Source organism: Carcharodon carcharias, chromosome 1 (genome assembly GCF_017639515.1).
Source record: "Carcharodon carcharias isolate sCarCar2 chromosome 1, sCarCar2.pri, whole genome shotgun sequence".
NCBI classification, from domain to species: Eukaryota; Metazoa; Chordata; class Chondrichthyes; order Lamniformes; family Lamnidae; genus Carcharodon; species Carcharodon carcharias.
Genome location: NC_054467.1, coordinates 116,150,321 through 116,175,522, shown reverse-complemented (window position 1 = coordinate 116,175,522; position 25,202 = coordinate 116,150,321). Strand labels below are relative to the sequence as shown.

General features: G+C 41.6%; 1 protein-coding gene and 1 long non-coding RNA gene across 3 annotated transcripts in view; one reads left to right on the top strand and one right to left on the bottom strand.

Annotated features, from left to right (window-relative positions):
* ncapg (non-SMC condensin I complex, subunit G) overlaps nt 1–19,467 on the bottom strand; it is an 81,181-nt gene extending 61,714 nt beyond the window's left edge. The window contains exons 1-6 of the mRNA XM_041197658.1: nt 19,380–19,467; nt 18,242–18,369; nt 7,996–8,202; nt 6,844–7,072; nt 4,798–4,943; nt 2,999–3,083 (exon numbers count right to left, since the gene is read on the bottom strand). Coding sequence (XP_041053592.1) covers nt 2,999–3,083; nt 4,798–4,943; nt 6,844–7,072; nt 7,996–8,202; nt 18,242–18,355 — 781 coding nt within the window. The 5' untranslated portion in view covers nt 18,356–18,369; nt 19,380–19,467. The remainder of the gene's footprint in view (nt 1–2,998; nt 3,084–4,797; nt 4,944–6,843; nt 7,073–7,995; nt 8,203–18,241; nt 18,370–19,379) is intronic.
* An 80-nt stretch (nt 19,468–19,547) lies between these two features.
* Nucleotides 19,548–24,992, top strand: LOC121283271. Of its 2 annotated transcripts, none has more exons than XR_005944223.1 (3): nt 19,548–19,670; nt 21,820–21,965; nt 24,425–24,992. It is a non-coding gene; the product is annotated as an uncharacterized LOC121283271 (long non-coding RNA). The 2 variants fall into 2 exon arrangements; XR_005944222.1 differs by having other exon boundaries at nt 21,781–21,965.
* Nucleotides 24,993–25,202: the final 210 nt, after the last annotated feature.

The following is a 25,202-nucleotide window of genomic DNA, read 5'->3' as shown; positions in this document are numbered from 1 at the left end:
AAAGATTGTCTTTCCAATCATCTGGGTAGTTGTTCCGTTCCATTGATGGTCGTCTTCTCAGATACTAGTGCACTTCTGTTTCTTCTCACTATTCAATTTTCAGCCTTGACCAGATAAGATCACAAATGTGGCCTTCGCAATTCTGGTCACAAATCCATACTGATTCACCTGGCTGGAGTTCTGGTAAATCATACACTCTTATGGTGTTGATTGTAGTTTCTGGTTTGATACCTATCCTTCTTCTCCCTTAATGTCTCTATATCTGCTGCTCTGAGACATAACATAGCGTGTATGGAAGAACATGAAGCTAAGTCTGTAGTCATCTTCCCACTAGAAGTTCAGACAAAGCCAAACCATTCTGGAGAGGTGAGGAATGATAGCTCAACAGTGCTAAGTTGATAAAGTCATTTTTCTTCAAAGCTTTTCCCTTCCGTACTTCTCTTTCAGTCTCTCCATTAGCTTGTGGGTATCTGGGTGAACTAGTCAGGTGAACAAATCCAAAGGCTACTGTGAACTGCTCAAAACAATTGTTTGCAAACTGGGGCAGTTGTCTGAAATGACTAGATCTGGAATGCCATGTGTGCCTAAAGTTTTTTTAAAAATAATTTAATGACAGCTACCAAGGTGGGACCATGAAGGCATTTAATCTCAATCCATCTGGAATAATAGTCAACAACTGAGGAATGTCTTCCCCTGGAGCTCAAAAAGATCCATTCCGAGACATTCCCACAGTCTGGACAGAAAAGAGGATACCATCAGTTCCTTTGCTCCTGGCAATGGATTGCACAGGTGATGTAGCTCAATCATTTCCTCTAATGATTTTGAGATCCCTAGCCACCAAACTGAATTTTGTGCTCTAGCACGGCACTTTGTAACTCCCAAGTTTCCCTGGTGTATTATCTGAAGGATCTCAAGCCTGAGTTCTCTTGGTATGACCAATCTCTCATCATAAATCAGCAAGTCATCCACAAAGCTGGGATGCCTTTGTTATTCAAAGTATTGCTTCAGGATGAGATTATTTGGAACATATTCTGGCCATCTACTTTAGCAGCATTCCCAAATTTTAGCACATTCGTCTGCTTTTTGTACATGTTGAATTTCACCTAGCCTGTGTGTTATTGCTGGTAGGAATTTTATAGTCAATGAAGTATAGGACTCTACATCTTCAACAAAATTTAGGAGGTATTCTCGTTCAGGCTTTTCAACAGGAATATGTGAAAATACATCTGCTGTTGTTTGTTATTTTCCTCATTCAAGTTTGTCCATCCGTTTCTCGCTTGATGCAAGTTGCCCTTACAGGTAATGAACTTGTGGTTCCTTCATCTGCAGTTCATGGGAAATATAAGGTTCTGGTGCTCCCACTTCATAGCCCTTGTTTTAGCTTTCTCAAGACCTCAGAATAATTTTGGAAATTCTGTCCTGAATTCGGTTTTCCTTGGCTTCCAAATTCATCTACTTTACAGACAAGTTGTAGATCTGTGCAAGCTTTTCAGCTTAACAGTGAACACTCTTGGTTTTGGATCACATACAAAAGTTTGTGTGATTTCTCTTCCTTTGTACTGAAGTTTAGCAGTCAACCGTCCCTTCACCTTCAGTCGAATCCTTCCTAGTCCGTGGAGCCATACGGTCGATGGCTGGAGGAAGTCTGTTCTCTGTCTTCCTAAATCAGTTTCTCCATTTTGGTCAGTCACAAGCCAGGGTCTCCCAGGCAGGGATATTCGACCTCTTCAGGGATGCTTTAATGGACATCCCTAAAACATTTCTGCTGTCCTCCTGGGAGTCTCCTGCAGTGACCAAGTTCAGGGTAGAGCAACTGCTTCAGGAGTCTGGTGTCAGAGATATGAACGACACCTCCTGCCCAGCAGAAGTGGTTTTGAGTGATTAACTCCACTATATTGGGCAAATTGGCTTGGGAGAGGATGCTGCTGTTGGACTGCCTTTGTTGATACTGGACTGAAGATTTTGCAAAGGCATCATTGGTGGCACTACTCCACTGCTTTGATGTGCCTGCTGTAGGTTGTCCAAGTCTCTGAAGCACATAGGAGCATGGATATCATTGCTGCAGTCAACCATGACCTTAGTCTCAGGTTTGAGTTCCTGGTCCTCAAATACTCTTCCTCAGTTGTTGAAGGCTGCACATTAGGGATGATGATGGATTTTGTCATCTTTGCCCGTCTTCATTGAGAGGAGCCTCAGGGTACTGAGGTCGGCCACATTTTCCAGGATCTTGCTGCTGATTTTAATTTACAAGAGGAGATGTTTTGCCATAGGAGCTAGTTGGAAGAGGATCTTAGTCTTCTGGGTTTTTAGTGAAAGGCCCATTTTCTCATATGCTTCTGGAGGAATCATCGACAATGACCTGGAGCTCAGTTCCTGAGCAAGTGCACATACAAGGGTCATTTGCATTCTGAATCTCTGTAAATGAGGTTGGCATATTTTGGTTTTGAATTGAAGGCAGCATAGTTTGAGCAGTTTCCCATTATCTTCACACATTTGGGTAATTTGCTGGAGGTGAAGTGCAGTATTGCAGCGAGGAAAATGGAGATGAGATGGTGCAATGACACAGCCTTGTTTGACCCCAGTTTCTACTGAGATAGGGTTCATGGTGTTTCTCTTGATTAGTTTGCATCTTATCAATTCTGAGGAAAGCAATCATAATGCATAGCAAAAAAAAAAACATAGCCCTCTTTCTCACTACAAACATTTCCTCGGCTGATGAGGGTATCTCAAGTTGAGCTACAGCACCTCCTGATTAAGGACATTGTAGATACAAGAAGCTGACAAAATTAAAATTAGTAAAATTGGATTACCACCTTCATTTGAATATTTCCAGGTTGGAGGCACTTCTGTTAGAATGCTATGGACTTTGGATAGCAATTTTCTTTTGGCAAGACATAAAATGAGCATTGATCCAAATTGTTCATGACTATACAAATTCAAATTGCATAGGCTTTGGTGTCAGCCCTGTTACTAGCAATGCTACATGTACATAACTTACCTGAACGGTCAGTCAAGCCTTGCGTAAGAAGGATCACCCTCTGTGCAATGGAAAATGCTTTTATATGTATCTTTTCTGCTAAAACCTAAAAGGGCAGATAATTGGTAACTTTAATGAATCACCTAGCAAGTTTAAATATGAATATTAAAAAAAAAATCACAAATTGTTTCAATACAAAACTAAAAACAAAAAAATTGCTAAAATATATAAAAACCTATTTTCTGTTGATTTTAATTTACAATAAAAACAAATTCCGCCTCTAACATTTCAAAACTTGAGGTATATATTTTTTAAATAAACAGAGCAAAAGGTGGTATTCTGAGTAACCAAATAATTGTCAAAGAAAGGAGTTTCGAGAAAGACCTTAAAAGGAGAGGGAAATGGAGGGATAGAGGGGTTTACAGATGGAATACTAGAGTTTGGTGTCTAGATTTTTAAAGCACAACTGCCAATGATGGGAAAAGGAGGTTGTGATGCACATTTAAGATATAGAATTCAATACAGAAGAATAAAAGCAAAATACTGCGGATGCCATAAAACCCAAAATAAAACAACGTGCAGGAAAAGCTCAGCAGTTCTGGTAATATCTGTGCAAAGAGAAGCAGAGTTAATGTTTTGAGCCCAATATAACTCTTATTCATTCCTAAGTCATATTGGACTCAAAACATTAACTCTGCTTCTCTCTGCACAGATGCTGCCAGGCCAGCTGAGTTTTTCCTGCACTTCCTTTTCATTGAAATAAAAACAAATGCAGCTTTTCATTCTTAAGTATTATCTGTATAATGAAAGGAATATTGCAGCATTCCCATCAATAAACAGATAAGGCAATTAATTTAAAGATATATTGGAGGTAAATATTGCATTTAGTTTTTCCTCAAAGTGAGAAGTGCTGCTATTTTTGTTCATGGGAATTGGGCATTATTGGCAAACCTGACATTTATTGCTAATTCCCCAGTTGCCCTCAAGAAGGTGGTGGTGAGCTGCCTTTTTGAGCTGAATACCAGATGGTGTAGGAACACAAGAGCTGTTAGGAAAAGTGTTACAAATTCTGAAACAGCGACAGTGAAGATACGGCATATATTTCCCAATCAGTTGTGACTTGGACAGGATCTTGCAGACGATGGTGTTCCTCTTGTTCTTCTAGGTGGTAGAGGCCATGGATTTGGAAGACGCTGTCAAAGGAATCTTGGCAAGTCGCTGGCAGTAGAGAATTTTAGAATTTTCTATTTGTGGCAAAGTTGGCATGATGGACCCCACTAAAATTTGCGGTTCTTTTAAAGCAAGAATGACTTGAGGGAAGTCTAAGTTTCCTACATTAAAAGATTTCTCTAACACTGTGAAATTCTAGCTGGCATATTTCAAGAGAAAAGAAAATCCAGTAAAACTTTGTGCATATTAAAATGGAGAAAATATGCTAGATTATGGCCTAGCCTGGTCAATGGCTATTAAATTATAAAGACTGCAGTAACTATGAAAAATTCCCTAAAGAAAGAAATTACAAAATAAACGAAATCAAAATCAAAAGAGCAAAGTTTTCATTTTCCTCACAAATCACACTTATTTGGATCATTTAGGCTGCCATATTGTACTGCAGCCATATTTTTAAGAGCTTTAAATACTGGAGCTTATAAGGAAACCAATGGGGTATCTAATGGAAGGATCACATGTTTTCTATAAAGTATGGTCTATGGGATTTCATTTTTAGCATTAAATTTGATGGCGGAGAGGGAAAGAACAGAGTGGGATTTAGCATAAGGTCCAGCACACACAAATATTCACACACATGCTTTATCACCCACCTCAAAGGCTAACTTTCTGACATTCTCTTTAACATCCATAGTACGCCCAATTATCTTGGGAAGAGTTTTCGCTGACGGCCCTATACAGGACAATACTGCTCGTCTCACCTCTGGATTGGTGTCACATTCAATTAAACGCAAGTAAGCTAAAATAACAAATTGTTTATTAGTGTATTTTAAATTTTAAAATCAAAGTTTAGTAGTTGCCTTTTTACTGCACTACATTTCAACAAGATATAAAGACAACATATTCGCTTCTAGTCACCAGCAACAAATAACATCAATGGTCCAGATTTTGCAGTGGTCATGACAGCAAAATGTCAGTGTTCAATATCATCAGTCCACTGAAATTGACAGCAACTTCAGGGGGAGAATTTTCTCCTTGTTGAGGGGTTGTGTGGGGGCGGGCGCGCAGCCGATCGGTACCCCCGATCGGCTGGGCCCCGCCATTTTCCTTGGTGGGCTAATTAAGGCCCACCCAGCGTGACACATGCCCAGAAGTGCTGGGCGCTCCCTGTGCAGGCGGGGCAGTAGGCTGAGTCTGGAGTGCACTCTTTCACGCATATGCGCAAAAGAGCGTAGAAATCTCCCTGAAACACAAAGGTGCCTCAGGGAGTTTCATTTCACATATAAAACATTGAATAAAAGGGCGAAAAAACTTTTAAGGGCATGTCCCCTCATGTGAAACTGTCACATGTGCTGGGACATGTCCATTAATGTTAATAAAAATTTTTCCAACACTTTAAAAACGTTCATGAAACCTCGTCCCACCTGTGGATGAGGTTCCATGAAAAATGTGAAGGCTGCCTTGGCTCTTTGCCTTTCTGCCAACCTTAAGGTTGGATAGGCAGCTCAGGTCAATGATTTAATTGATTGTTAAATGGCCTTAATAGGCCTTTGACAGTTCGGCAGCCGTGCAGCTGAGTTGGTTGTGCGCCCGCCGAACTGAAAATCTGAATGGTGCACGGTGACATAGGGACACACGCCCGACATCACCTCATGTCATTTTATGCCTCAGCGATCGAGCCCCGCCCCCTCTTGCCGAGCCGAAGATTTTACCCCAGGAGTTTGAACATGCACACAATAATGCAGAAATCCAGATGTTGCTATCAGTAAATCTATACTCCTCCATAGAATGCACTGTAGAGGCTCTTAGACTGCTATCTCCCTTGCAATTGTGGCTTGGCAAGAACTTCCATTCTAAAAACCCTAGTAAAAGTTATCCGTTGCTAAATGAGGTGAAAAATGTGATTTTACTAACTTCATAGTTACTGCCAAACACCCTTTGTGGCAGCAAAAAGCTAACTTTATATCAGTGGAATGTCAAATTTCTCCACAATTATTAAAAATTCACATTTTTAAAACTTATTTATGTCTATCTACATTTTATTTACTATCTTAATACAGTCATATATAATTTAAATCAAAAGTGAAGGATTTTAAGTGCTCTTCACTTCCTGGTTCGCTGACATCAGCACTGCTGCATCCCAAGACATCTCCTTCATTGATGCCAGATTTAAACTGCTATTGGGAAAAATGGAAATCCCAGCCAGAGATCATTAGATGTTCACGGGAAAGGACAGCAGCACGCGCCCTTGCTTTGCTTATGACAGCAAAATCCAAGCCAATATATTTCACAAAACAGCACATTTTGCTGAAAAGGCTTTTTGCAATAGCACATGTACATATTTAAAGACACATTTAAAGAATGCTAAGTTCCAAAAAGGTTTCAAAAACCAGAACAGATGACCCACTTATGGCCATGCCCCTTTGCTATTATAAACCAATAATGAAAACAAGGGCCCCACAATCTTCACACAGTCCAGGCCAAGAGACAGAACCATGCAAAAATAAAATCTGCATCAAGCATATTTTAAAAATACCCTAAAAATGTTGATATCTTCATAATTTGAAATTTAAAAATGTTAAATGGATATTCATAAAGCACTGAATACTCAATTTACATAATATATAACAGATTTAAAAAGTTAAACTCTCAGTGTACAATGGCAAGCATTCACATAGACTGGATATACCAATACTTACCATCAATGACTGGGCAATTTTCATCAGTGGGGTCTTGAAGTCGGGACAAGGCAAGCACAGCCTGTATTCGCACATTTGGAAACTTGTCCTTTATTCTCACCAGCATGGCTTCATATATCCGGTCATATAGCTCATCATCAATCTGTGCATTTTCTGACATGCTACCCAGAAGTTTGTTGATTAGCTGGCAGGCACGGAATCGAACAGAATGGCTACATGCACCGTGAGACTGTTAGGAGAAGGTTAAAAAATTAAAATCAATGATCCCAGTCAAAGACCAGTGAGATTTATGTTGAATTCATAACATTTCTTTCATCAAGTTTCAAGATTAGTCAGTAATTTCTATATATCAATTTGTCAAAAATTACAAAAGCTACTGTCTTCATTAAAATCTTTTGTACACATTAGAATTTAGCTGTGATGCAATTGTATCTGTGTCAACTTCACCTAGCACAAATCAGGACATTAATCTCTCACTGCATAAATCCTCCAAGATTCGGGGGAAAATTATTAAGTAGTGCTTTAAACATTAAAATACCAAACAAAAACAATGCAAGATTTATTTCCACTAGTGTGTTGAGTTTTTAAAAACACATTATCATTTGTCCCAGAATGACCAAAAGCATTTTCATCATTTTGTAGTGCAGTTACAGTCCTGTAGGTAAATGTGACAACTAAGTTGAGTGCAAATGTTTATTAATGATAAAAAGATATTAAAGATGATTAGAACAATTCAATGAGAATGATATTTGGGAACAGGAACAAGCACAATCCCACCCTCTTAAAAGTAGCAATTTTGGTTTTACATATTTTGATTCCTTTTAATTAAAATAACCTCCAAAACTCCACTCTTACCAGCACATTCTTTTACCAACACTTTAATTAAAAGGTTGTCACTTTTTTAATGTTAGTTCTTAGTATACCAGATCAAAGTTAGTTATTTCTTGGACAACATAAGCCAAATTTCAGTAAAAGTACAAAAGGACTGATGTTGGTTTTGCTGTTAGATCTCTACATGCAATTTAAAAAGATTTCCATGAAGAAAATTATCTACTGGTGGGGGGAAATCCATTATCAACCATTTTAAAGTAAATTGAAATAGCAACAAAAATGCATGGTACTGTGTGTTTTTGAATGGAAATAATACTGCACCTTAAGCAGAAAGTGAAATAAGAACAGCATGAAACAATTTTCTTCATCTTCACTTTCCTCATCTACTGGTTCTTCAAACGAAGTAGCAAATTTTGCAACAAACTCAATCATCCTTTCTACTGCTGGCTCTCGCTTATAAATGGTCATGGGATACTTCAACAATTTGATAAATTCTTCATGAAATGTATTTTTATCTTCATCCTGCAACTTTGAAGTAAAAATTATAGTATTAATAATAGATACAGCATAAACAGATATTTCCTAGAAACATTGTGGAAAAAAAAAGAGCAAAAAAGCCTTTCAGCCCATTCAACCCTCTACTTCCACCAGACCTTACACGAATTGCTTTGTCGTGAATACTCATGAGCTTATTCAATGCCTTCAGGGAAGTGATTAAAAGTAGGTAAAACATCTGAGAAAAGAAAACTCAATCAAGTGAACATTTTATTAATTCAGCATTAAAATCTGCATCATTAACTGATCAGTTGGATTTCACATGGAGAACTGGAAACATTGCAGTCAAGGTGTCTGCTCCTGATTACTGCCCAATGACCATTGCTGTGTGCATACATTTGATGAGGACGGAATTAGTCTTGGTTTAACAATCTTTCAAGGTCAAGCAGCCTGCGGCTTGGCCTAAATAGCCAAGTGGTTATGGTACTGGGTTTGTAACCCCAAGATCAAGAGGTCAAGCAGCCTGCTGACTTTCATTAGTTTGGCTCATGAATCAGGTGGTTGCTGCTGACCTCGGAATCTCAACCCAGCACTTGTCAATGCCTTAATGAGTGAAACACGATGAATGGAGAAAGCTCAAATTGATTCAGCAGAGTGCTTAACAATTCAGACAAGGCATTTAGGATATAAAGTACTGTTTTGTATGTTGAATACATAATCAAGATGGGCAAGCATTTTCTAAACAAACATAAAGATAAAAACAAAAAAAACTGCGGATGCTGGAAATCCAAAACAAAAACGAAAACAGAATTACCTGGAAAAACTCAGCAGGTCTGGCAGCATTGGCGGAGAAGAAGAGTTGATGTTTCGAGTCCTCATGACCCTTCGACAGAACTTGAGTTCGAGTCCAAGAAAGAGTTGAAATATAAGCTGGTTTAAGGTGTGTGTGTGGGGGGCAGAGAGAGAGAGAGAGAAAGAGGTGGAGTGGGGGTGTGGTTGTAGGGACAAACAAGCAGTGATAGAAGCAGATCATCAAAAGAAGTCAACAACAATAATACAAAAGAACACATAGGTGTTAAAGTTAAAGTTGGTGATATTATCTAAACGAATGTGCTAATTAAGAATGGATGGTAGGGCACTCAAGGTATAGCTCTAGTGGGGGTGGGGAGAGCATAAAAGATGTAAAAAAAAAAATAAATAAATAAATAAATATTCTTTTTTTTCTCTTTTTATAATGGAAATAGGTGGGAAAAGGAAAATCTATATAATTCATTGGAAAAAAAAGAAAAGGAAGGGGGAAACAGAAAGGGGGTGGGGATGGGGGAGGGTGCTCACGACCTAAAGTTGTTGAATTCAATATTCAGTCCGGATGGCTGTAAAGTGCCTAGTCGGAAGATGAGGTGTTGTTCCTCCAGTTTGCGTTGGGCTTCACTGGAACAATGCAGCAAGCCAAGGACAGACAATGTGGGCAAGAGAGCAGGGTGGAGTGTTAAAATGGCAAGCGACAGGGAGGTTTGGGTCATTCTTGCGGACAGACCGCAGGTGTTCTGCAAAGCGGTCGCCCAGTTTACATTTGGTCTCTCCAATGTAGAGGAGACCACATTGGGAGCAACGAATGCAGTAGACTAAGTTGGGGGAAATGCAAGTGAAATGCTGCTTCACTTGAAAGGAGTGTTTGGGTCCTTGGACGGTGAGGAGAGAGGAAGTGAAGGAGCAGGTATTGCATCTTTTGCGTGGGCATGGGGTGGTGCCATAGGAGGGGGTTGAGGAGTAGGGGGTGATGGAGGAGTGGACCAGGGTGTCCCGGAGGGAGCGATCCCTACGGAATGCTGATGGGGGGGTGAAGGGAAGATGTGTTTGGTGGTGGCATCATGCTGGAGTTGGCGGAAATGGCGGAGGATGATCCTTTGAATGCGGAGGCTGGTGGGGTGATAAGTGAGGACAAGGGGGACCCTATCATGTTTCTGGGAGGGAGGAGAAGGCGTGAGGGCAGATGCGCGGGAGATGGGCCGGACACGGTTGAGGGCCCTGTCAACGACCGTGGGTGGAAAACCTCGGTTAAGGAAGAAGGAGGACATGTCAGAGGAACTGTTTTTGAAGGTAGCATCATCGGAACAGATGCGACGGAGGCGAAGGAACTGAGAGAATGGGATGGAGTCCTTACAGGAAGCGGGGTGTGAGGATTCTTAATTGTACATATACAACACTCACCACTTGCCCGGTTTCTCCCTTCCTGCACCTCTTTAAAATTGCATCATTTAGTTCATATTGCCTCTCCTGATTTTTTTTCTACCAAAATATATCACTACACACTTCTCAATGCATTAAATTTCACCTATGTCTCAACTCATTTCAGCAGTCCTCTAAGTCTACTGCCTATTTACTAAAATCCTCAGTCTCTCTGCCTCTTTTCTCCTTCAAGACATTCCTTAAAATCTACCTCTTCAACCGAGCTTTTGGTTACCTGCTCTTGCACTTTTTTGTGCGGCTTGGTGTCAAATACTGTTTTATAATGCTCCTACTAAGCAACTTAGAATGTTTTATTACATTAAAGGCACTAGTTGTATATTTCCAAGCTTCATATCATCTGCAAACTTTGAAATTAAGCCCTGTATGCCCAAGGTCATTGATATCAAAAAGAGCAGTGGTCCTAACACTGACACCCCAGAGAATACCATTGTTTTTCAGTTTGGAGGACAGCACACAATCATTCACTACTACTTTCTCCTTTCTGCCCCTTTAATCCCATGAGCTTTAACTCGGCTATCATGTCTATTATGTGGGTCAATGGTAAATGCCTTTTGAAAGGTAATTTATACTTCAACCACACTCCCCTCATCAAACCTTTTCATTACTTCAAAGAACGCAATCAAGTTATTAAAATACAATTTGTCCTTAACAAATCCACATCAACTTTTATTTATTATCTCATACTTCTCTAAATGCCAATTAATTTTGCTCCAGGTTGCTGTTTCTAAAGACTTCGACCATCGACATTAGACTTGTCATTGCCGGGTTTATCCCTTTCAGTTTTTAAACCAGGTATTAGCATTTCCAATCTTCCAGTCCTCTGGAACCACCTCCAAATTCAAGCAGGATTGGAAGATCCAGAGTTCAACAATTTCCATCCTTACTCCCCTCAGTAACTTAGGATGCTTCCCATCCAGACTGGGTGACTTTTCTAATTTGAGAACTGTCAACCTTTTAAATGCATCTTCTTTATGTTTATCCTATCCAATATTGTTTCTGCATGCTCCTTTCTACTGAAGACCAATACGAAGCACTCCATTTAGTACCTCAGCCATGCCCTCTGCCTCCACAAGATCGTCATCTTTTCAGTCCCTAATCAACCCACCTTTCCTCTGACTACCCTTTCAATATTTATGCATATATAGAAAACTTTTGTGATCCCTTTTATGTTAACCGCTAATCTATTCTCATACTCTATCTTTGCACACCTTATCGGCTTTTTTTTAAAACATCTCCCTTGTACATTCTACATACAGCATGGCTTTCTTTTGTATTACAAACCTTATGATTGTCATAGTCCCTCCTGCTGTCTCATTTTAATCTCTTTTATCTTTAAGTCAATCAGGAAACTCTGGCTTTGGATGCCTGTCCCTTCCTCCTTGTAGGAATGCATCAACTCCATACCCAAACCATCCCCTCTTTGAAGATCACCATTGTTCAATTATTGTTTTACATTCCAATTTTTATTCCAATCCACCTGGGCTGTTTCAAATCACTCCAGTCAAGTATTTTTACCACTGAACACAGGTCAAATATCCATTATCAGAAATCCACAGGCCGATTGCATTTCGGATTTCAGATAATTTCGGTTTTCGGATAGTGCATATAGGCCTACTTACATTACAATGGCCAAAGCTAAGGCTAGCTAAAGTAAATAAAATTGCTAGAAAAGCAAGATGTACCACTGAATAATAAACACAAGGAACCTGTAATAAGTTCCCTGCCATGGCATCATCTGCGATTCTGCCTGTAGAAGCATTGATGTACTCTGCCGGGAGACTTCCCGCACTAAAGATTGGATGTGGTCATCAAGGTTCATGCTGGATCGGGGTCACAGGCATCCTACGCTAAAGGTTGATGAGGTACATAACAAATGCGGTTTTTGGATGCGTTCGATTTTCAGATTTATGGATAAAGGATTTGACTGTATTGCCTTGTCATATTCCGTAACTATTCTAAACTTGTTGATATTATGATCACTGTTCCCCAAATGTTCTGCCACTGAAAAATGGTTCAATTGTCATAGTTCATTCCCCACAACTAGATCCAGCACTGCTTCCTTCCTGATTGGGGCTGGAAGCACACTGATGAAAAAAATTATTTTGTACACATTTCAGGATTACCCTCTCCCACCGCTCCCCCTCACCACAAACTTACTTTCCTAATCTATATTAGAGTAATTCAAGTCCTCCCCAGCCCCTTATCAAAATATTCTATAGTTCTTCCATCTTTCTACAATTTGCCTGCAAATCTGCTCCTCTATCTGGGACCCAGGAGCTCCTTGTTATGGACAGGAGCGATATGGGCAACGTGCACTGGGTTTCTTCTCACCACCTGTCCATAAGCAGAAGGTGTTTTGAATTGTATTCACGTAACAATTAACTAAAAGGTTAGTTTATTTCACACCTTAAAAAAAAATGGCAGGGGTGGGGGTGGAGAGGAATGTCCACAACATGTGCACAGGGGCGCATGCACACACACAGACACATGTGCACACACAGTATAAGGGGAAAATAGAAAAAAGGAGTTTTACAGTATAAGAATCGGAGAAATGAATATTATTTCATGTGATTTCTAGAGTCCAAAAAGTCAAAGTCCAGAGGAGGTTTCCTTCATGCCAGGGCTCAGTTCCAATGAATTTCTGGTTGGAGATAACAGTATAAAAATCCTTGAAAAGAACGATGCTGCAGATCAATGGGCTTTCTGTGCTTCAGCAAGCGTTGATCAGAGACTTTTAAATCAAGCAGTCTTCGCGGAGTTGAGAGGTAGTAACCGATTGCTTGCTCAGTCAGGCTGCTGGAGTCCTTTCCAGTTGATGTTAAAACAGCAGTCTGAGAATTTTCTCAGTTCTCAAAGGCATAGAGATTTCAAAATGGTCACACAAGTCATGTCACCTTCTTTCTCCACAATGAGTTTCAAAAGGGATGTTTATCCAGTGGCTGCAACTGGCTTTGATTTAAGACCGATAATGTCCCAGTCATTAGTTGTTGAAAGAGTTACTATTCATATTGGAGGGTCTGGTGTTAGGAAGCCATTGTCTAGGTAGACCCACTAACTCCACGAGCAATGTGAGATTATCAGATGCAAATTACATCCCTTTGGTTCCTTTTTGAAATGGGCCTGGAGAATCCCAGGTGTGATGAGGCTAATAGCAGCTGTGCAAGCATAGTGAGTTTCAATGCGTAAGTCTCCTGGTTTTCATGATTACAAGGGGCCTGTACAATGTGTGTGAAATATCTTGGGCTGAGAAAAGAATTCTTCTTGTACTCCTGGGGGCAGTTGCCAGACAAAGGACTATCCCTGTGATCATATGACTTGTAGCAGCCATTTTTTTATTCAGCAGGAAATCCGTTTTTTTTTAAATAGCATGAAGTATAAAGTTCTGGATTTCTTTTCATGTCCCAGGGACCCAACAGTTATTATTCCATAATTTTAACTACATTGATTCTGTCTATAGGCTCTTAACTACATCAGCCCTCTCCAGTGTTACTATGGTTTTTTGGATCAATAATCTCTTCCTTATCTTTCTTGAATATCTTATAGCTAGGTATATTAAGTTGTTAATCCTCCCCTTCTTCAAGCCAGGTCTCCGTTATTGCCACTATATCATATCATAGCAACTTGTGCTGTAGCTCACAACCTAAATTACCATGCTCCATAAGAACATAGGAACAGGAGAAGGCTATTCAGCCCATCAAGCCAGCTCCATCATTCAATACGATCAAGGCTAATCAAAGACGTCAATGCCTTTTTTTTCATTCACGGGATTTGGGATTCGCTGGCTGGGCCAGTATTTATTGCCCATCCCTAGTTGCCCTTGAGAAAGACATAGTGAGCTGCCTTCTTGAACCGCTGCAGTCCATGTGCTGTAGGTACACCCAGTGCTGTCAGAGAGGGAGTTCCAGGATTTTGACCCAGCGACAGTGAAGGAATGGCGATATATTTCCAAGTCAGGACGGTGTGTGACTTGGAGGGAAACTTCCAGATGTGGGTGTTCCCATCTATCTGCTACCCTTGTCCTTCTAGGTGGTAGTGGCCGTAGGTTTTGATGGTGCTGTTGAAGGAGCCTTGGTGAATTCCTGCAGTGCATCTTGTAGATGGTACACACTGCTGCTATTGTGCGTTGTTGGTAGAGAGAGTGAATGTTTGTGGATGGCGGTGCCAATCAAGCAGGCTGCTTTGTCCTGGATGGTGTCCAGCTTTTTGAGTGTTGTGGTAACTGCACTCATCCAGGCAAGTGGGGAGTATTCCATCACACTCCTGACTTTCATCTTATAGATGGTGGACAGGCTTTGGGGAGTCAAGAGGTGAGTTACTCGTCACACTATTCCTAGCCACTGACCTGTTCTTGTAGCCACAGTATTTATACGGTTAGTCCAATTCAGTCATTGATGAGGCAGCTGGTTGGACCGAGGACACTACTCTGAGGAACTCCTGCAGTGAAGTTCTGGAGCTGAGATAACTGACCTTTATCAACTACAACCATCTTCCTTTGTGCCAGGTATGACTCCAACAAGCGGAGAGTTTTTCCCCTGATTGCCATTGACTCCAGTTTTGCAAAGGCTCCTTGATGGAGCCTTTACTCGGTCAAATGCTGCCTTGATGTCAGGGGCAGTCACTCTCACCTCACCTCAGTAGTTTAGCTCTTTTGTCTATGTTTAAACCAAGGCTGTAATGAGGTCAGTTGCCTTGGCGGAACCCAAACCGGGCATCAGTGAACAGGATATTGCCAAGCAAGGGCTGCTTGATAGCACTGTTGATGAACCCTTCCATTACTTTGCTGATGACGGAGAGTAGACTGTTGGGCAGTAATTGGCTGGGTTGGATTTGTCCTGCTTTTTGAATACAGGACATACCTGGGTAATTTTCCACATAGCCAGGTAGATGCTAGTGTTGTAGCTGTACTGGAGCAGCTTGGCTAAGGAACACGGCTAGTTCTGGAGCACAAGTCTTCAGTACTATTGCCAGAATATCGTCAGGGCCCATAGTCTTTGTAGCATTCAGTGCTTTCAGCCGTTTCTTGTAATCATGTGGAGTGAATCGAATTGGGTGAAGACTGGCATCTGTGATGCTGGGGACCTCCAGCGGAGGCAGAGATGTATCATCCACTCGGCATTTCTGGCATTCACGACTGGATGTGGCAGGGCTGCAGAGCTTAGATCTGATCCACTGGTTGTGGGATCATTTAGTTCTGTCTATCACTTGCTGCTTATGCTGTTTAGCACGCAAGTAGCCCTGTGTTGTAGCTTCACCAGGCTGACACCTCATTTTTAGGTTAGCCTGGTGTTGCTCCAGGTATGCCCTCCTGCAGACTTCATCAAACCATGGTTGATCTCTTAGCTTGATGATAATGGTAGAGTGGGGGATATGCCAGGCCATGAGGTTACAGATCACGTCCGAGTACAATTCTGCTGCTGCTGTTGGCCCACAGCGCTTCATGGATGCCCAGTCTTGGGTTACTAGATCTGTTTGAAATCTATCCCATTTAGCACAGTAGCAGTGCCACACAACTCTATTCCCATAACCCTTTATTGTTCATCAGAAATCTATCAATCTCTACCTTAAACATACTCAATGACTGAGCTTCCATGGTGCTCTGGGGTAGAGAATTCCAAAGATTCACAACACTGAGTGAAGAAATTTCTCCTCATCTCAGTCCTAAGTGGCTTTCCCCTTATTTTGAAATTGTGTCCCCGGTTCTAGACTTCCCAACCAGGGAAACATCTTATCTGCATCTATTGTCTATTCCTTAAAGTATTTTGTAGATTTCAATGAGATCACCTCTCATTCTTCGAAACGCAAGAGAATACAGGCCCAGTTTCCCCAATTTTGCTTCATAAGACAGCTCTGCCATCCCCAGAACAAGTCTGGGGAACCTTCGTTACACTCCATCTCTGGCAATAATATCCTTTCTGAGGTAAGGGGACCAAAACTGCACATAGTGCTCCAGGTACAGTCTAAGCAAGCTTTTATACAATTGAAGCAAGACTTCACCATGTAGTTGCATATGTGCATTCCAACTCCATCTTAGACTGCTTCACATTTGTCCTCTATCTAATCCCTCCTATATCTAAAGTGTTCTTCATTCTAATACTATATGCCTCTCCCAGTCCTCTGCGCCTTGCTTCTCCACTCTCATGTTTCATCCTGGTGTCCATCCTCCACCAAATAAGTTTAAGCCCTCTCTCATAGTATTAGTTAACCTTCCTGCAAGGACATTTGGCTCAGCTCTGTGAGTTGCAACCTATCTACCTTGTAAAAGTCCTTTCTGTCCCAGAATTGGCTCAATGCACTAGGAATCCAAAGTCCTCAATCCTACACCATTTCTTTGATCACAGGTCAACCAGTGTTTTCTTACAACTCTTATACTCATTAGCATTTGGCACCAAGTGTAATACAAAGATGACTAACTTTGAGGTCCTGCTTTATAACTTCCCTCTCTAGCTCCTGAAACTGACTGTAAGACCTCAACCCTTTTCCTACCCATGTCATTGTCTCCCACATGACCCACAAATTCTGGCTGTTTTCCTTCCCATCTCACCCTGTCAGTTCTGTCCTTTACCCTGTCACCATGGACACAACACACCAAAAAGGAGTCACATCAAAAGTTGCTACACGGCACAGGAATTGAGGTAACGAGTCTCAGCTGTCCAATCATTCTGTTTAAAAACTTAAAGGCAATTGTCAGAAATGCATGGTATTTATCCTATGCATTAGGAGATGGTGTGTGTGGAAGTTGACAGCTATTACAATTGAGTCCAGGAACAATGCAAGAACTCTACTAGACTGGAAATAAGAATTTTCAGGAACCCTTGGCAAAAAAATGGTAGCAAAACAGGTCAACGGGTAAAATGTAATTCAAAGATATACACGAGGATCACCTATAAATTAAATGCACCTTATAACATCCTTGGGGTGTCCCAAAGGACCAGATTTATGCACTCAAATCTGTAATGGGGCTGGAACTCACAACCTTCTGACTTGGACCACAATGCTACCTACTGAGCCAAGCTGAAACTGCCTGACAAGAACCCAATAAATAGCAGCCAGTACTGATTCAGTAGCAGAAAAGTCTGACTGATCAGCTGACTTCCCCTTTGAAGATGTCACATCTCAAGCAGTGTTAAAGATCTCCTAATATGTCATTTCTAAACTTCCAAAATGAAGTTCCATACAAAAGGCTATTACTTAAGCCTAAAATGTTGGGAATTTGAGGTAAAAAAAAATAAGGGAACATATTAATAATAAAAATAAGTGAAGGATAGGAAGTATCAGGTAATAAGGTCCAGTATCCTTTATCCCTTTATCCAAAACCCTTGGTCGATTGCATTTCGGTATTCAATTATTTTCGGTTTTTGGATGTGATATAACAATAGGGTTTAGAGTGTCAATCTTGAATAGTTCTCCCAGCTTCAGCCGCCCCATCAAATTTGGTTTTGTTTCATAAGCTTTTATTTTGTCAGCTCGGGTCACAGACTTCCCATGCAAAAGGTGGGTGAAGTTCATGTTGGCTCATGTTAGTGTCCATTCAAAAAAAAAATTGACTTCTGGATGTACAGGTAAAGGATACTCGACCTATAGTTAGGGGGGTGATGTCAGAATAAAGGGAAGTGTTCTATGCCGTTCCCTGGACCTTACTGTCTCTGATTTACATTAAAATTCAAATTCAAAAGTCTAATACAAACTGGGGCTGGAACTCACAACCTTCTGACTTGGACCACAATGCTAAAACGTACTTTGAAGTGATCAATCCAGACTCAAAATACAATAAATAGTATTTGATTACCACAATATTGTCCAGAGACAATGCAATGCACTGTACCTTATTATATATTTGTTTAAGACCTGTCACCAGCTTTGCCAGGTTTTGATGTCCCTTCTGAGCCTTTTCAAAGGCTTGTTGTATTTGAAGCAGTTGATCTTTTTGTGTCCCCATTTATATAAAAGAATCTGAAATAAAAATAGATTAATAAATCATAACGTATTACTGTTCAATAGAATTTTAAGCTGCAATAATTGCACTTGTTAAAAAAATCTTTATGCAGTTTTGAAAGTTATGGGGCAAGGAATGTATAAGATAATACATTTTATCCTAAGGACTCCGGCAATTTAGAAAAAAATATTAGCTTGGGGAAAATTCAGATCTTCCAGCTAGTAGTGCGGTGGCAAGCATGGGATCAGATTAGTGTGGGTGCCCCAATCTTCGACAGCCTAGATGAATGGAGATCTGTTAGTCAGTATTGGTGCTGAGAGAGGGCGGATAGCTCCAAGTTCTCAGGCCCCCAATGTCGCAAAGGCAGAGAGGGTCACAAATTCCTTTAAACTCCCAAGTGTTGCTCTTCATTGAATCCTGACAGAAAACACAATAAGTAACAACATCCTGGGTAACTCTCACCATTAATGATCCCACCTCCCCATCTCCTTCAGCACTGAAGTTATCACACACCTTCACTGGTTACTTGGGTTACTGCATACCCCTGACTAAATACACAGGTTCTCATACCCTTTTGCCCCTCCACTCATCCGCACCCCAACACTGGTCCCATGAGTCAGAATGTTCCCTTTCCTTCCAGATTACCATGCTTGTCCCCCCTCTACTAGTTACCCAGATCAGCAAACTCTATTTCTCCAACCTCCTCCTCAGATTCCACCCCATTACCATCCCCTCCTTCACCCCAGTGTATCCAGGTTACCAACTACATTCTCTTGCCCACCTCGCAAATTACCTGGGTTATCATCTTCCTTCCCCCAAATTATTTACCTGCATTACTTCACTTTCTTTCCTCTCCCCACCACCGCCACCGCCGCCGCCGCCGTCGGTATCACTCTCTCTCGACCCCATCACCACACCTCCCTCCGTTACCAAACCCTCTCCGTCTCCCCTCACTACCGCACACACTCGCTTCAACATTAACCCCTCCCCTCCCCTGGCTCCGGCTCCGCTCCCAGAGATTCCTCACCGTCAGATTCAGAATTTCTGTTTTCAAACGATTCAAATTCAGCGCGAGCCGCCAACAACCGCCCGAAATTTCAAATCGGATCTCGCGAGATGAAGTCCGACCGCCGGAAATGACGGAGACTCTGGGAGGGACGGGGCTCAGGTTGTGTTATTGAGGATCTGTTCTTATCTTTGTGGCTTTTTGACAGTTTGATAGTCAGCGGGATCTCCTTTAATAAATACGGACAATGTTGGAAATACGCAGCTGAATAGCCAGCGCGGGTGAAGAGAAATTAAATGAAAGTGAATTTAGGTAAGGACTGCCTCAGAGCTATAGCTGCTGGCATCAAAGCAGCTGCTGAAACAAAAAATGTTGGAAAAACTCAGCAGGTCTAACAGCATCTGTGGAGAGAGAATCAGAGTTAACGTTTCAAATCCGTATGACTCTTCTTCAGAGCTAAAGAGAAGTAAAAATGTGATGAAATTTGTACTATTTAAGGGGGGTGGAGCAGGTGAAGCTGGATAAAACTGCAGCGATAGGTGGGGGCAAAGGAGAGGATTGGCAAAGATGTCAGGAGCTAAAGGACAAAGGGATGTTAATAGTAGTGGTATTGGCTAAAGGAGGTGTTGACAGTGGCATTAAAATCAGAAAGCAGAATGTGATAATAGCAGGACCAGGATAAGCGCTCTGAAAAGAACAACATGAACAAGTAATAGATGGCCCTTGTGGGGGTGGGGAGGGGAGAGTGGACATTGGTTGGGGAAATAAGATTGAAAATAGGATAAAAGGTGGAGATAAAACAATGAATAAAAATGAATATTGAAAAGGGGGAGTAAAGGGGGTGGGGGCTGTGAGATAGAGGAAAGAGTTTCACGATGTGAAGTTGTTGAACTCAATATTCAGTCTGGAAGGCTGTAAAATGCCTAATCAGAAAATGAGGTGCTGTTGCTCCAGTTTTCATTGGTCTTCACTGGAACATTGCAGCAGGCCAAGGACAGACATGTGGGCATGAGAGCAGGATGGTGTGTTGAAATGGCAAGTAACGGGAAGGTCTGGGTCAAGCTTGTGGACAGACCGCAAGTGTCCCGCAAAGCGGTCACCCAGTCTGCGTTTGGCCTCTCCAATGTAGAGGAGACCGCATTGGGAACAGCGAATGCAGTAGACCAAATTGAAGGAGGTGCAAGTGAAGTGCTGCTCCACCTGAAAGGAGTGTTTGGACCCTTGGATGGTGAAGAGGGAGGAGATAAAGGGGCAGGTGTTGCACCTTCTGCAATTGCAGGGGAAGGTGCCATGGGAGGGGCATGAGGTGTTGTGGGTGATGGAGGAGTGGACCAGGGTGTCCCAGAGGGTAAGGGGAAGATGTGTTTGGCAGTGGCATCACCCTCAGCCATTTCTGCCAACTCCAGCATGATGCCACCACCAAACACATCTTCCCCTCACCCTCCCATTGGATTCCTAGAGACCGTTCCTTCCAGGACACCCTGGTCCACTCCACTATCTCCCCCAATACCTCATCCCCTCCCCCCCCCCCAGCACCTTCCCATGCAATTGCAGAAGGTGCAACACCTGCCCCTTTACCTCCTCACCGTCCAAGGGCCCAAACACTCCTTCAGGTGAAGTAGGTCTCCTCTACATTGGAGAGACCAAACGCAGACTGGGTGACCACTTTGCGGAACACCTTTGGTCTGTGTGCAAGCATGATAGAGGCCTTCCTGTTGCTTGCCATTTCAACACACCATCCGGTTCTCATGCCCACATGTGCGTACTTAGCCTGCTACAATGTTCCAGTGAAGCCCAACACAAACTGGAGGAACAGCACCTCATCTTTCAACTAGGCACTTTACAGCCTTCCAGACTTAACATTGAGTTCAGCAACTTCAGACCATGAACTTTCTCCTCTATCCTCACCCTTTTTTATCCCCTTTTTTCAATATTTATTTTTATTTTTTATCCACTTATTTTTATTTATTTATATTTTTATTCATTGTTTTATCCCCACCTTTCATCCTATTTTCGATCTTTTTCCCCACTACCATCCCCCCATCTCGCCACCCCCACAAACGCCTTCTCTTACTTGTTCATGTTGTTCTTTTCAGACTGCCTACTCTTGCCCTGCTATTATCACATCCTGCTTTCTTACATTAATGCCACCATCAGCACCTCCTTTAGCCCTTACAACTACCATTAACATCCCTGTTGTCCTTTTCTTCATTACATCTTTGTCAATATCTTTTTCCCCACCTATCGCTGGTCTTCTACCCAGCTTCAACTACTCCACCACCCCCCCCTTAAACAGTATAAATTTCATCACATTTTTACTTCTCTTTAGCTCTGAAGAAGAATCATACAGACTTGAAACGTTCACTGTTTTTCTCTCCGCAGATGCCGCTAGTTTTTCCAGCATTTTCTGTTTTTGTTTCAGATTTCCAGCATCCACAGTGTTTTGCTTTTATCAAAACAGCTCCTACTTGCTGTGGATTCAGAAACTCATTGCAAACTGGTCCCAGTTACAAATGATTTCAAACTAGAAAGGGCAATGGATCAGCTCAGAAAATATGTTATACACCACATTACTGTGGGTTTGGAGTCACATCTAAGCCAGACCAGGTAAGGACAGCAGATTTTTTTTTTCCCTAAAGGACATTAGTGAACCAGATGGGTTTTTACAACAATAGTTTCATAGTCATCATTAGACTTTTAATTCCAAATTTTTTTCTTAATTGAATTCAAATTCCATCATCTAACGTGGCAGGATTCAAACCTAGGTCCCAAAATATTACTCGGGATTACTAGTCCAGCAACAATACCACTACACCATCATCTCCCCCATATGAAGTGCTCTTCACAATCTCCAAATGTCCCAAAGCACTTAACAGCCAATGAAGTACTTTTGAAGTGTAGTTGCTATAGGAACAGGAGTAGGCCATTTAGCCCTCCAACCTGTTCCATCATACAATGAGATCATGGCTGATCTGCAACCTAACTCCATATGTCTGCTGTTACATAGTGAGAGGCACTTGCAAAGAAAGACAGACACTGGCTAGTTCACATGTTTAATGACATTGTTGGGCACTGTGTTGCTCATAATGTATGAATACATTACACTGCTCCCTTTTTAAAAAGTTGCTACCTTTTTGCTTCATGAAATTCTGAACATTGCAGAACAAAGTTGAGGACCATTATCTGAGACAAGCTCAGTAATCCATGAAAAGCAAAAATGGACCCTAACTCATCTTTTGTTCAGCGTTGACCCACGTCCTTTACTTTGATCCACTTCAGGTGGTTATTGATGAGCACCAAGAGAGTGTCATTTTCCTTTCACAAAGGTCTACATGAATTCTTTGAAATGGATGACTTGGCTATGACCATGACTGTAAAGAAATTTTTAGCGGTTTATTGCTATAATTCTGTATATAGTACATTTGATTACCACTGATTCTAGGTCACCATCCAAACCACACCAAAAAACAAATCCTCTTACTATGAATTTCATACTGACCATTCCTGTGTGTTCAGTATGAAGTTCTGCCAGAATCCTATCAAGAACAAGGTTCAACCATTCTGTGTTCCCAGCTGATGCAGCCCCGTTCACATGGCTAGTCATTGCATCAATTGTGGAACGGTTTCAGTACACTGGTCAACAAACTTTGTCTAACAATTCAATGTCTGTCCATAGATTCTTCCAGTTGCAATTTTAGTTGCTGTGATTAGAAAATCATCATCTGCTACTTCTATTATGAAGATTGCACCTTCACAACCTACATCTGAGTTCTCATGTGGCAAATGAGACAGTGCTTTAATGACAGTATTCTCTTTTCAAATTGCAGTATTCAACGTTGTAGTCATACTGTGAGAGAAGTGCAGCCCACCACTGCATCCTTGACACTGCCATTGCACACTTTGGTCCCAGAATAGCTATTGGGGTTTATGATCTGCTAATCATGTGAACTTTCTACCCAGCCAAAACTGGTGAAACTTTTTGATTCTGCTATGAACCCCTCGTTCGAGAGCACGAATGTCAGGAACTTTAACTCCCGATGGGCCTTGGAGTTCTTGCGCTTGCGCAGATCAGCATTTTTACATTTTTTTTTAGGCCTAGTGCACTTGTGCATAAGGAAACTCTGGATCAGATAACCAGAGGGGAGTGCAATCGAGAAGAAGTCCCCCAGAGATGGGGCAAAGAAAGCAGACCGGGAGAGGTTCCAAAGGGTGAGGGAATAGTGAGAGGTCCCAAAAGAAGAGTCCTAGAGCGGGGACAAGGACAGAAAGAGATCACAGTTAAGTAAAAAAGAGAGGAGTAAATGAAAAATGCTCTAAATGAGGAAAAGGGCTGTGAATAGCAGACTTTAAGTGGAGAGGGCTCAGGAGAAGCCCTGAAGTTCAAAGAACGCAGCCAAAGATTGGTGACTCCATGCTGTGCGCCGTTGGGGCAAAAGTACCTCTTTGGAGCGGCAGTGCTCTGCTCGGTGCGGCCGAGGATCTAAAATTGTGCTTGTCTGGTGGTGCTTGAGTGTATACTCGGGAATCTAGGGGAACAGAATCTTGGTGAGAGTACACAAAGCAAATGCTATGCGCTTCTCTTGACTGTCATCCATGACATGATTGATTACTGCTCCAACTCCGTAGTTTGAAGCAGCAGATGGTAGCTTCAGGTTGTGATTTATGTTTTAATGAATGAATAATGAATCACTAGTCAATCTTCTCTGGCATGCATCATAACATTTTGTTGAGATTTTGACCATTATCATTTCACATCTTTCCTTAACAACTCATGTAGTGGAACTAACACAGATTCAAGCTGAGGCAGAAATCATGGGTGGGATTTTCTGGCCCCTCCCGCTGGTAGAATTTTCTGGTCCTGCTGAAGTCAATGGATCTTTGAACAGCTCATCGCATTTTATGATCCGATCCCCGCCGCGACAAGGCCATAAAATTGCACCCCATGAATAATATTGGACCATGCCTGGAAAAGGGCTAAGCTCAAATACAACTTTTGGCTTTGGAACATTAACTATAGCCTCTATCACCTCTTTCACTAACTTTAACTCCTTTTAATTTATTTTCAGGGCAGGTACATTACCTCGGATTTCATAAAACCACAATTGCTTCATTAAAACTTCTAATTATGATCGTTAAACTTTTTCAACACTTCATTTGAAGATTCTCTTCTGCTGTTATCACCACAATCAACACGATATCCTGATTGCACAAGCAATGCGGTACTCCTTGCAAAATTTTATCCATCGTATCTTGAAGACTTTTGAAGAGGACTTCAAACTTAGGGAGTTACCATATGTGTGTGTTTATCGTGTGATACTGTTGACTCTCTTGAACCACATCAAACTCTGCATAAGCGTGAGACAAATCCAACTTTATGAAGATTTTCCACCCTGCTAACTCCGCATACAAATCTTGGCATGTTGGTTATGGATACTGCTCATCATACACTGCCTAGTTAATATGGCTTTGTAATCTCCACGTAGTCTTAACAGTTTTATCTGATTTGGGTACTACCATGATGATGGTTGCCCAATCACTATGATCAGTTTTCAATAGCACACCATTTCTCTCTAGCTCCAATAGTTCCTCTTCTGCCTAGGTTTTGAGAGTGTAAGTAACCAGGCTAGTCTTGCAACAGAAACAGAAAATGCTAGAAAAACTCAGCAGGTCTCACAGCATCTGTGGTGAGAAAAACAGAGTTAATGTTTCAAGTCCACATGACTCTTCTTCAGAGCTAAGAGAAGTAAAAATGTGATGAAAATTATACTCTTTAAGGGGGGTGGAGCAGGTGAATCTGGATAGAAGGTCAGCAATAGGTGGGGCAAAGGAGAGGTTGACAAAGAT